Source organism: Camelus bactrianus, chromosome 17, assembly GCF_048773025.1.
Source record: "Camelus bactrianus isolate YW-2024 breed Bactrian camel chromosome 17, ASM4877302v1, whole genome shotgun sequence".
In the NCBI taxonomy this organism is placed as follows: domain Eukaryota; kingdom Metazoa; phylum Chordata; class Mammalia; order Artiodactyla; family Camelidae; genus Camelus; species Camelus bactrianus.
Window position 1 is genome coordinate 42,413,318 of NC_133555.1, and position 13,564 is coordinate 42,426,881.

At 34.3% G+C, this 13,564-nt stretch overlaps 1 protein-coding gene across 5 annotated transcripts in view; it reads right to left on the minus strand.

Annotated features, from left to right (window-relative positions):
* The window catches only part of GOLGA4 (golgin A4), an 87,617-nt gene that overhangs the window by 30,607 nt on the left and 43,446 nt on the right, over window positions 1-13,564 (minus strand). For all 5 annotated transcript variants that reach the window (XM_010945825.3, XM_010945827.3, XM_010945824.3 and 2 more), the window contains 3 exons: window positions 6,136-6,314; window positions 3,872-4,000; window positions 1,346-1,501 (listed from right to left, as the gene is read on the minus strand). In XM_010945825.3, coding sequence (XP_010944127.2) covers window positions 1,346-1,501; window positions 3,872-4,000; window positions 6,136-6,314 — 464 coding nt within the window. The remainder of the gene's footprint in view (window positions 1-1,345; window positions 1,502-3,871; window positions 4,001-6,135; window positions 6,315-13,564) is intronic.

Sequence of the window (13,564 nt, forward strand, 5' to 3'; positions counted from 1 at the left end):
ATGATATAAATGACATGATGTCTACACCTACTTAAAGATTAAAATTTAGATAAACAACTCTACATATCACAGCAAACACTAGAAAGAACAAAGAATCTGTGCTCAATTCCTAAAGGAATCATACAAAAAAGAAAAGATTCTATTTTTCACACAACTCAATTCCAGATTCTTTCTACCTGTTTGGCTATTTCATTTACCTATATTTTCAAGAATATTCTGAATGGATAGTCAAAAAGAAATAAATCATAAAATAGATAATAGTAACTGTTGGTAGAAAGATGGGTACTTTTTTCACAGGTTTTTTTTTCTTCTTTCTGTTTTTTTAAAAGGCCTAAGTAGTATTCTATAATTTTCATAAATTGATTTTGGAAGAAAAACAATGTATCTAGTTTTTACCCTAAAAATTATTATAGAGAAGATTTTTTTCAGAAAGAAGGAGCTTAAACAAATTTTACTGAAGTGAATTACTTTGATAAAATTACTATTATCTCATGAAAACATCAACCTTGACTGAAAGAAAGAGCTCAGTAAGGCAGAGCCAAGGAATGTCAGAGCTGGAAAAGGTCTTAAATTACCAAATCCAATCTCTTCATGTGACAGGTAAGGAAATTAACATATAACTAATCTACAACGCTAGCAAGTGAAAGATCTAGACCTCTATCATATCACCATATGTAAAGGCTGGAAATGGGAAAATGAAGCATAGTTTAGAAATATGGATAAGTGTGACTGTTTCACTGTCTAAATCAGAGCAAAAAGGCTAGAAAGTCTAAATAACATCAGTCAGTTTATTCAAAACAGGTCGAAAATTTCATACACTGCTGAGGGAAAGGCCAGAGAGCCTTAAAAATTTGCAGACTAAGACACGTATACTAACATGTTCATTATAGGACTAGTTTTAATACAGGAAAATTGAGAAGAAGTTAAATGTAAAAGCAGAGAAATGCGGTAACTCAACTGTGATATAAACAGAGACTGAATTACATCCAGGACATGGCATGAGATGAAGCTGGATAAGCAGGGAGGTGCCAGGGCAAGTGCTGCCTGTGAAGTGAGGCCACTTCTCAAGATGAAAGGTGGACAAGCAGTGGAGTGGAGCTGCTGCACCGACTGGGTGCAGAGAATCAGAGTGAGTGGCTGGCAGAGACACAGACAGCTAAGGGCAGAATCCAGAGCACCAGCAGCAAACACCAAAACCACTGCCATGTGAAAACGGAGAGCATGGATATGTAAATCTAAAACAAAAGCTTCTCTACAACTTCATACTGACTGGAGAGATAACAGAAGGTTCATACATATACAAGTAATTCCACAGCTCTGGAACCTGAACAGTATTTAAACTTACAGTTCTGTAAGTCTCTGCTTCCTGTTGAAGGTCCCGAAGTTTATTTTCACTCTCTGTGAGGATTGCTTTTTTCTGCAACTCTAACTCTTCCAGGGCCAAAGATTCTTGCTGTTCTTTTTCTTGAGTGGCTTTCAAATACTCTGACTGACTTTTTTCCTGTGCCCAAAACAATAAAACCACCTTAGACCCACGCAGATCTTTAGCATTCCTAAAGCACTTCCACATCAATCATTCATTTCATTTGATTTGCACACAAGCCCTGCAAGGTAGGCGGCATCCTTACCTCTCTCATCCCACACTCTAATCTGCAGAAACAAGCCACTGTGGCTTTTCCAGCGTGGTCTGGCCAATCTTTGCCACAATCACTACTGATATGAAATTTTTTGTTCCAGTTACACCACTATGTCTGGTATTTTTTCACTACTTAAAATGTTCTGCAAAATACTGCTGATTGTGAAGGGTCACACAACCGCCAATACCTCTTTTCTGTACTCCAGAGTTTGATATTTCAACTCTAGGTTGAGAAATTAGATTTTAATGTATATAATTTTTGAGAAATACCTCATTATAACAGAGAACCCCACAAGGGAAAGCAAAGCAAAATCAGAAGATTACATGTGAATATATGGATAAGATCAAGAAAATATTCATAAAAGCCTATATAACTCTCTCCAGATGATCTGGGCTCTACTACCCATCAGTCCTGACAAGTCTCTTCGCTGACTGCCCTTATTATATGTCAACACTCATAGTAAAAGTTTTTACTGTTTTGAAAAGAGAAGCTCTGGAGAGTACTTTCAACATTTAGTGGCTTTGGAGTCTAAGTATACTTATCTATACCTATTACTTGGGGTTCATGTTGCCGACAGCAATATTTTCAGTCCATTACTCTGGTGAAGCTGCTTTAAGGAAAGATTCTGTACCATACTGTAAGTAGACTGATAAGAAAATATTAGTCTATCATATCAACTTTAAAACATCATTTTAAACATACGTTGTTTCATATAAACTATATTTTAAATGCATCTCTGTATGCCCATAAATATAAAAAACAAAACTCTCAACTCCAAGCTAACTTCTCTGAGGAAACAGGTAGAGAGGGGAGTGGAAGAGGGCAAGTGCCTGTGCACAGGTGTCTGCTTCATATGTGTCTGTGTTCTGTGCTCACAAGTTGGAATATGTCTGAATATCTCAGTTCCTAAAACACAGTGCCAACAAAGCCAATATTCGAGGCTCAGTGCCTCCCAACGCCAATTACTCCACCATGAAAACCCATGGTAGGTCTTTATGACAGGCGTTTTTAGCACCATTCCCGGCTTCATTTATGTCTCACTTTGGTCCTTAATTTCCTTGCCCCTATTTTAAATTTATGCTGTCCTGCTATAGTTTTTAAGTATTCTTCCAGACTACTTTATATCCCTTCTGGACTAACAAAGAATACAAACATGTGCCCACATACATGCACACTTCAGGACTAAACCCCTAACCTCAGCCAACAGCACTGGAAATCCATGTGCCTGGTTGCCTCACAGAGAATGGAGAACTCCCTGAGCCAGTTCAGGAATCACTACTGCTAGAAATTTTCAGAGCCCCAGATCTAATTGCAAGTGAAAAAAAAGTGTGTAAAAGAAAAGAGACTAAAATTAGAAAAACTATTTCTTCAATCTTTCACACTGAAAACATATTTTTAAGTATACATATTATCTTATGGGTAATAACTTCATATAAAAACAAACTACATTTTCAGCATTAATACTTCTTAAGGTAACATATAAAAGGCTTTTCACAATTCAAGAAAAAATATTTTTTGTTTTAAACTTTCAAATTATATTATTCCAACAAATCTTTCTTATCTTTGCTTTTCTGGTTATTGTTTTAGTTAGCTCAGTCGGATTTTTATTTTACCTTATTTTTTTAAACATCATATGGGTTGAAAATTACTGAAATCATTCTACTTAAAATGAAAACTATATGGTCATTTTCATTTTTTATTCTTTTTTTTTTTTGAAGTCCTTTTTTAGATAATATATATATATTTTTTAATTGAAGTATAGTCAGTTTACAGTGTTGAATTAGTTTCTGGTGACACTATAATGTTTCAGTCATCCATATCCATACATATATTCCTTCATTTTTTATTCCTGAAAATGCATTCAGGCAAACTTGCCAAACCACATTCAGTGTGGGGAGTTTTTAGACATTCTTCCTAAGTTATGCAGTCACTGGTTCACTGCTTCAATTAACCTATCTTCCCCTTTACTTCTGCCTAATCACAGCCTATAGCCAGGGTGAGAGAGATAATGAAGAGATTAATGAAAGCTTGTTAGATTAGCAAATTTAATTTTCACACAATACTAAATTAACAAGCTCTGACAGCCTGACTCCTGTCTACATCCAGTCCCTTCTGAATACTCAAAGGTCAAGGCTGCCAGTAGTCTGACCTCAAACTGGAAGGCTAGGTGTGAGGAGATGACAACTTATAATGTAGCAAAGTTTACCTGCAGCAAAAACGAAATATACACTTACAAGAGCTACTCTCATTTGCTCCTGAAATTCCCTTTCTTGGGTATGAAACTTCTTGGTCAGTTCCTGCTCTTTGCTGGCCAGCTCCTCTTCATGAAGCTTCTGTAATTTAGCAATTTGTTCTGAGGATTTCTGAAAATCAGCCAAATAGTTAAAGTGAAACACCCAGAATAACATATGTAACTCTACAACTAAATAACACTTTATCACAGTTTAATCATCAAGCTAATAGCTTCTTAAGAGGAAAAATGAGAGCATATTTTCCACATAAATCAAGTCACCAAACTCTCCATAGTTGAAAGAAAAACCAGTAAACTGTTGTTCTTCATTTAAGACAAAGAGAGCTGCTGCTGCAATACTCAGTTCTATGGGGTTGAAGTGTCAATTCCATATCTTACAAGGATGTTCCCACCAATCATGATGGGGATGCACAGTACAGGGAATAAGGATGTTCTCAGAGAGTGCCCTCCACTGTGGTCCCAGGGCCCTGGCTGTACCAATCTAATTATGCCTAGCTTTCCAGGCACACACTACTAATTATTAAAAAGTATTGACCTTGTTCTTGTTCGAATAAAAAGACTCAACTTATAAAAATGTCAAATCGCCCTAAATAGATGCAAATTGTTAATATAATCAAATAGAACTACCAACAGAATAGGGGAAGGCACACTGGACAAAAGAAAAATGCAAGAATAGCCAATCTCTTCTGAAAAATAAGAGTAATAAGGAGAGGTTACCAAATAGTAGAACATATTCTAAAACAAGAACATATTATGAAACTGGTGTTAGTGTAATATCAGCACATAATCAGACAAAGCAGTGGAATAGCACAGAGAATGCAGAAGACCAACACACAGTACTACACTAATTTAGTATGTAATAAAGGTAGTATGGTATGTCACGTGGGAAAACACAGGTTATTAAACAAATGATTTGGAAGCTACTTGGTAGTCATCTGGAAAAAATTTAAGTTGGATCCCTACCTCACTCCACTCAGTTGGATCAAAGATTTAACCATAAAAAAATTAAAGCATAGAAGTATTAGATGTAAAAAATAGAATTTTTAAAATCTCAATTTAGAATATGTTTTTAAAGAGAACAAAAATCCAGAAAGTATTTAAGGACAAGAAAATTGTCTGCACAGCTAAAAACAAAATAAAAGCAAATCATAAACAAAGTCAACAAATAGCAAACAGAGAAAATTATTTGGATAAAAGCGCCTTATATCCAAAGGGCTAATTCTTATGTAAGTAAAAAGCTTCTACAAACCAGTAAGAAAAAGACAAAAAGCCCAATTGGGAAATGAATCAAGGACTTGATCAGGCAACTCAAAAAAGGAAAACTGTAATGTCCTTGTAAATATACAAAAATATGTTTGTCATATTGATAAGAGATATGCACATTAAAACTACAATGATGTCATCTTTTTAACATATGTGCTTGGAAAGTTAAAAAAAAGTTATGTAATACCACATTTGTGATGTGGAGAAACATATTCCAATGCGCTGCTTGTGACAAGATAAACTGTACTCTGTAGAGTTTGTAGCAACTATGCAATAATTTAAAATACACACAATTTCTGCCTGAGTAATATTCCACTTCTATGAATCTATTCTAAAGAAACACACTTGTGAGCAAATATAAGGATATTCATAATTTCCAATAGTAAAAAGTGAAAACCTAAATATCCATCAGCAGAAGACTGATTAAATTATGAGCTGGTCATACAATGCAATTCTGGGGGGAGGGTATAGCTCAGTGGTAGAGTGCATGCCTAGCATGCGTGAGGCCCTGGGTTCAATCCCCAGTACCTCCATTTAAACAAACAAACAAACAAACAAACCTAATTACCCATCCTCCCCAAAAAAGAACACATACAATGAAATTCTGACCAGTCTTCAAAACAAATGGGGCATCATTATCAATTCAATAATAAAGAACAATCTCCAGGACAGATTATTAAGTGGAAAAGCAAAATACAGAACAGTACATATAACATGCCATCTTTTGTGTTTAAAAAAATTAAAGAGAGGATTAGAAAACATAAAAGAGAAATTATATGCAGAGACTATCTCTGGAAAAGTATATCCAAAACGATATACTTTTCATTCATTTCTCTATCAAAGTGAACTATATCCTGAACATCATGAAATGGTCAAGGTCTGAAATACAAATTAACTCTTCTTCACCGTCAAAGATTGTAGGAAAAGCACAAGAGTTAAGTTTCAAAACTGCTGTAGCCCATTTCAATCTAGAATTATTCTTACTTTCGTTACATCAACAACCTCCTGTTTCATGCGACTTAATTCCTGTTGAAGTCTGTTATGTTCCTCCTCACTTGTTTTTTCAAGGGCTTTTATTTGTTCATCCATATCTGCTTTCAATTTTCTCCGTGCTTCTTCTGTTTTTTGGGCTGTACTCAAGGCTTTCTCAAGTTCCTCAAAAGCTATAATGAAAACAGCAGAAAACAAGTACCTCAAGAAATACTATTATTGAGTTTAAGTGTTTCACATTCAATTTATGGGAACTAAAGAGCAGCAGTAGCAGAACATGTTAAAAAAAACTCATTGTTTTAAGCCAAGAGATATTTGAGTAGTTCAACAAAGCCACAAGAAATGCCCAGTCACCAAAACCAATCTGTTGTTGAGTTCTGGATTCAGATCTTAAAACTGCTTATATGAACTTAAGCTTAGAAGTTAGAAAAACTATTAAATTACTAAAGATTGCCCACTCTCCCCACAAGCGCCCTTATAGATAGCAAATTTAAAGACATGAAGACTTGTACCTACTTCTGTAGTATATAATTTCAATTGCTTCTTTGTTTACAATGCAGTTCTTACCTATTATCAATAATTAGGTAATGTTACTGTATACTCACTAGAACATTTTTAAGAATGAAAAAATTATTTTTTGACTAATCTTATTTTTAAAAACCTAACCATATAATAAAAGAGAAGATTTTTTTTTAACATTTACTGGCTGAATCATATTAAAACAAAGTATTCTGGAACTGAAACCTATTGTTTGCATAAGTTTCGAACTAGGGTAGTTAACTAGAAAGAAATCTTCATCTGATTCAACAGTAAGAACTACCAGCAGGGAGTAAGAATTCAGGCTCTGCAGAGACAATCATATAGGCTAGAGTAGTAAGACCTTTAAGGACAGCTCACCCAGCATCAAACAAAATCAGACAGGCCCAGTGCAAGAGCTGGGTAACCTGACACCAAGACTATACGTGTGTATTTATGTACATTTGTGTACATGTGTGTGCGCCCACCTGCACACGCACACACACACACTCTCTCTCTCCCCCTCTTTTTCTCCTTACTGGCACAATAAAATCCTGTATAACTTCTACTGCTATTATCACAGATTATTTCCCTTAGTCCTGTCACATTAGAAGATATAAGACTTCCCTTTACCAAAGAGATAGACTAAATAAAACATTAGTTTTCAAGATAGGTTATCGATCCTGTCAAGAAACACAAATCCAGGGGAGACAGTTCATTGCCGTGTAGTATTTTCACTCCCAGTGATACAAGCAATGTGGGACTTCAACCTATTGTATCTCATAAAAAAGCCCTTTTATTAACCACAACTTGACTTGACAGACACTGGTTTGGGCACAGGAATTGCATACCTAAAGACAAACATGTGTCCTAAAGCATTTTCTTAACGGCAAAGTGCAGAAGGTACGGAAAAAGGCAGCAGAAAGACTGAATTCTGGTAACCAGGAAACATAACTTTGCTCAATATTTTTTTTAAGAACTTCTTTGGCAACCATGTATTTGATATTGTAAAAAATCTATCCTATTTATTCATTTTATATGCCCAAAGTACAATACCATAGCTCAAAAAAAGTCTAAATTCCAAAGGCATATTAATTGGCTGAAATTATTTTTAAAGATTTGTACTCTAACTTTACTGGCATTTGCCTGCAAAACACCAAGATGATCATCCTTATACATAAATATGTCAGTAAATAAAATATTTAAAGGAAAATAATGCCTATTTTATTAAGATATTCGTTTACTATAAATTCTGGTGTCAAGCATGAAGAAACATTTCTTGCTACTAACAAGAAATTAGTTTCTTAGTTTCTTAAAAAAAATCAGTCAAGTAAAGTGATCAATTATGGGAAAGAAATTCAATGATAGAGTGCTTACTGCTTAGTTTTTGCTGAAGGTTTAAATCTGGGAAAGAAAAAAATGGAAAATGGAATGCCAATATTTTTTAATGCTTGGATATCATCAGCATTTTTTCATTACCGCTGTTGTTCAGCATGTCAAATTGTATTTTAGCAATTTAAAGCACTTCACAGAAGTATCTTAAATCCAGCTCTGGAGAACCTGAAGATAGCTCTGATGTTCTTCCAGAAAGATACAGTCTTAAATGAGAAACTTTTGTCAATCAAGCAAAGTAAAACAAAATTGTATACAGTCAATACCAAATGAATTTTCCTGGTTTTCATTTTTTAAATTCCAGAATCCAGTACTGTACAAAAACAAGATGTAATGCTCTCACTTTCTCAAACAACAACAAAAATCCAGGCCACAAAGTTCCTATTTAGATATCATTTTCTAATAATTAAGTTTTCTAACCACACTAAGTAAATGTTCATATATTTTCCTAAATTATATTTCTACTTTTAGTGTTTAATATACTGAAATAGATTTCCTAAGTCACTTGATTATCCGTCCTATTAAGGTAGGACAGATCTGGTTCCACAGTTCTTTTCATTTAAATTTAATCTTCTCTTCCTACTTCCTGCCACCTTGTCAGAGAACCATATAATTTTATATCTAAAAAGACACCTTTGAGACTTCTAATTCAACATCCTCAATTCAAATACAAGAATTGAGTCATCCAACTTTTCCCTCATGATAAATCAACTTGAATATATAGGATTTAAGAAACAATCCTTATCTTGCATTATTTTTTAAAACTAAGAATGCTGACACTGATCAAGCCCCAGTGAGCAAGAACATATCTTACTAACCTAGAATTTCTGAACCAATCAATTACTAATGGCTTCTAACTCTCAACCAAATATAGCGTGTTATACCTCTGAGAGACATACAGAAACGCACTGTTTTCCAACTCCACCCTGCTTTACAGAAATGTTAAGTACTGAAAAAATAAAATAAAAAATTTTAAAGGCAGTAAAACACATTTCTATTTCCACATACAGAAAACTTACTGCAAACCCATTCTACAGTGTACACAAGTGAAGCCACTTCCTTACACAAAGTCTGCCTCCAACAATGTGTCCCATTTCAATGTTGAAGGAGGAGATATTGAGAGTTTACTCACTAACCAGAAACATCTCACCTTCTCATTTTGCAACCACCAGATACAAGAAAGTGGTGTCCATAGCCTGTAATATTATAAAAGTGAATTCCTGACTCTTTCCAAAATGAAACTATTCTAGGATTTTAATGTGAGTACTAAAGAAATATGTTCTGAACGTCTACACAACTTATCTTCTATTTATCAACAAAGGGTAAGTGAGTGGGGAGAAAGGGAGCGTGCATCAGCCACGGCGGACAAGTCTTCTGCCAACATGCAAGAGTGCACAGGAAAACCATGGTCACAGCACACGTCAACGGGGAGGCTAAGCACGAACTGCTGCCATATGTTGCAAGAACACATTGTGTTCTTCCAAAGCAAAATCCAATGTATCTCAGGCAATTTTTGTTCTTAAAAAACAAAAAACAAAAAACAAACTTTGTACATATTTCTAGGGAAAATTCAAGGTACCTTAAGAAAGTCTTCTATCAATTAAGAAAAACACAGTGCAGGGCTTTTATTGCTAACTCCTCATTCTCCCCTTCAGACAAGGTTCACTCACACCCATGGGAATTACAAAAATGGACAAAAGCTCACTATCAGAGTTAAATGAGAAAGGTTGGCAATCGACAGTCCAAAAATCCAACCATTCATTCATCACATGTTTATTAAATGTTTGTCATCTGCCAAGCATATGCTAGGCACTGGGTAACATAAAGAAGACATTTCACAAAAAGGCAGTTAAAGTAGTAAGGCGGGGAGAGGCACGAGGACATAACAGAACTAACCCTCAGGCTAAGCTAGGACGAATATGGCATTTGCTTTTTGCCACTTCACTATCTTTCCCCTCCTCATCCTCAACGACCTTACCGATCATAATAACAAATAGCAGAACTGTGAGATTCCAGGCAGCATTACTGCTTTATTGCACTGTCCCAGGTGACATTTTACTATGAAAATAACAAGACCCACTCTACTCCCCTGCAACAAATAAGCAAAGAGGTAGAAATGTGGAAAGGCTGCCAACCTCTAGATTAACTAAGAAGCTGATTAATAACATCAAGAATGAATAAGCAAGCCAGTGCCTATTTCTCCATCCCAGCAAAAAGCTGCTAAAATGCATGTGGTATAAAACCAAAACAAAAACAAAAACCAAAATCAACCCACAAGTACTACTACAAAATGAATGAACAGGAAAAAAACAACAAAAAGAATTTTATTTATCAGAATTCGCACCCAATCATCAAGCCTCTTCTGTGAATAAAAGCAAAAGTCTAATGTAGCAGTTTTCAAACCGTGGTCCAAAAATCCTAGAGTCCTGAGACCTTTTCTGAGGGTCTATGAGGTCCTGTTTCTTACATAGGTATCTGCATGAGGAAAGATTTCCTTCATACATTTCAACCAACATTAACATATTACAACAGACTGAATGTAGAAACAGGCATGAAAGTCCAGCTATTTGCTACTAAGCCAGGCAATAAGATAAGCAAAAATGTAAAACAAATTGTGCTTTGGGAAATACAGGTAATTTTCATAGAAGTATTTACACTTATATGTAATAGGTTTATAACTGTTATTTTTAAGTGAACTGAACAAATATTTTTTTAATTTCTTAGCTTTAATTTCTAATATAATAAATATCAGTCCATGTAACCCACATAAACAAAAACTCTTTGAACTCCTCAGTAAGTTTTAAGAGTTTAAGGAGGTTCCTGCGATTAAAAAGTCTGAAAACCACTGGTCTAGAGTTTATGTAAATGAAAATAAAAGAAAACAACTACCCAGTGGCATAAACCAGATAGCGCAATACTTGTAAGTTGGGGCCTTCAGAAATGTAATAAACATCATCTTTGCGATGGAAATCTACTCTTCAAGCCACATGCCAAAATACATAACAAGATTCATTGAGGATTAACTATGCTTTGACTTTAAAAATTTTTACAGATCTACCCAAATTTTCATGTACTCCTCACATAAACCATGCAAATATATCTGTCAAATACTTTGAAAACATCAGGCTGATCTTGAAAAATATTAAGCTAAAGCTAAGGAAATTTAATTAAATTGAAAATACGGTTCTGTAGCAAAGAAACGTGTTTCTCTATTTGCTTTCCAGTAACAGTGATGTTGCCAGGGACATAAATAAGTGCAGGGGGACAGTGAGTTTCTAAAGACAGGGATGCACGGCTACTGTTGTAGAAATGTATCAAGTACCTACAGATACATGGCTATTAAGTAAACAACCTATATTAAGTCAAAATCTAACCCCATTTGAAATAACAAATTTTCCCATCAAGTATTCATTCAGTGCCAAAATATGTACATCCTACTTACTTAACATGGCATAATTAAATTCTACTGCAATTCATACCTTTTTGCCTGAGAAACATGGAATTTTCTTTGTAAAGCTTATTCTAAGTACTCATGATAAGAAAAAAAAAAAAATAGCCCTTACCCCAGTCCTGTTCATACAAGGCTTGGGAAAGGCACCATGATTCACTTATTGGCATGTGTGGATGCACAAAAATAAGATGTTTTGTGAGACTTAAGACTCCAAGAAAACTCTGTTACATAAACTGTCAGCAACTAACAAAGCACTTAAATACACACGATTTTCATTTGTTATATAAATATGCATAAATCTTACACAACATTAAAATACATAAACTCTATTTTAAAGGGTCCTTCAAATAAATATGTTCCACTGAATGTCTTTAGTATATCAGGCCTATGCTATACAAATAAATAAAAAACTTATTTCCTGCACAAACACAACATGACAATAAAAAAGCAAAGAATGTTATGAATTAATGTACATTTTAAAATGCAGCCAATCATATAAAACACAAAACTTCAAAGACAGGGTACATGAAAGATTTACGAAAATTAGTGTACTCTGGAAACTTTCCTAATCCAAGCAGAATATTTTATTAATATTTTGCATAATTATAGGCAAGGACATTTTAATGGGGGGTTGTAATAATATGCTGTGGGTTCTCTTTTGTAATGGCTATATTTACATTATTTAAAGGTAACTAACAGAAAAGACTAAAAGTCTTCGGGTAAGACTTTATCCTGAGGAAAAAAATTCAAAGATGGAATAAGCTGTATTATAAAATAAAGTTGTTACAGTATTATTCACAACAGCAAAAACAGAAAATAATCTAGATGTTGATCAACAGGGAAATGGTTAATGACGTACATGCATTCTGACAAAGCCATTAAAATGTTAGTACTTTAGCAACATGTAAAAGTACTCCTAATATAATGCTAAATAAAGAAAAAAAGGAGCATACAAAATTATATGTACAATTATGATTACAATAATATAAAACAAGGATTGAGAAAAGACTAAATGGAAGTGTCCCGAAACAAGTGATGTGCTTTCATTTCCTCTAATCTACAATTTTTTTTTGTAATATGCGTTAATGATTAGCCAGCGACCCCCTACCTTCTATCCCAGTTAAAACATACACACACGTGCACACACAGAATAGCCGAAATCTAGTGTGAACTTTAGTAGCATTAACATTCTGCACTGGTGCTACACTGAAGAGACAATATTCTTAATGTTAATTATAATACTTAGCACCTAAAAGACACCATTACATTCTTCAGCTGAATCCCCAGAATTATCCAAAATTAAAATCTCATTACTTAAAGATATGACCATCTGTTTTTAAGAAACACCTAAAAAGGAATACTACCAAGAGTTGCAATGAAATGCTTGTAACAAATTTATTTTTGGCTTTCTTTATACACCAAAATAAATAATTTTAATAAAACAAGGCGCTATAGTATCATGCTTCAAAAAATGTGCCCAGTAATTCCACTGTAGAGTAAAATAAATACTACAGGCTGACACACAGCATCCTCAAGTAGGCTTGTTACCATATTTACATGGCTTAAGTGTTTTACGATAGTATTATTCTTTTTAAAATCAGAGACACTCAGATTTCCTTTGTCCACTAACATATGGCAAGCATCACAGTTTATCTAGAAAAAGTACAAGAAAGAGTGCAATAGATTGTTTTCCAAGAAAAGTACTGAGGAATGTATTTGAGCCGATTTTGACCTCCAGAATAAGCGAGGCCCCAAAATTAGTTATTTGTCTACTGATATCCACATGCCAAGAATTGCTAAATATATCAGAGTTAAATATTTTACAGTCAAAAATGTATTAGAAGAGTTCAGGTTTTTTCATAATTATTTTTTGTAGACACATTTACTTCTAAAAAACTTAATAACCACAAGCTTTAATGATGTTAATGTTTCTTTCACATGGCCAGCTCTTAAGTGATCAGCCTCTGAATTTTAAATCTAAGAAAGAGAAAGACAAACATTTAAGAGCAACTGAATTCTCCAAGAGCCCAAAAATGTTCATAAACTATTTATGGAAACTATACT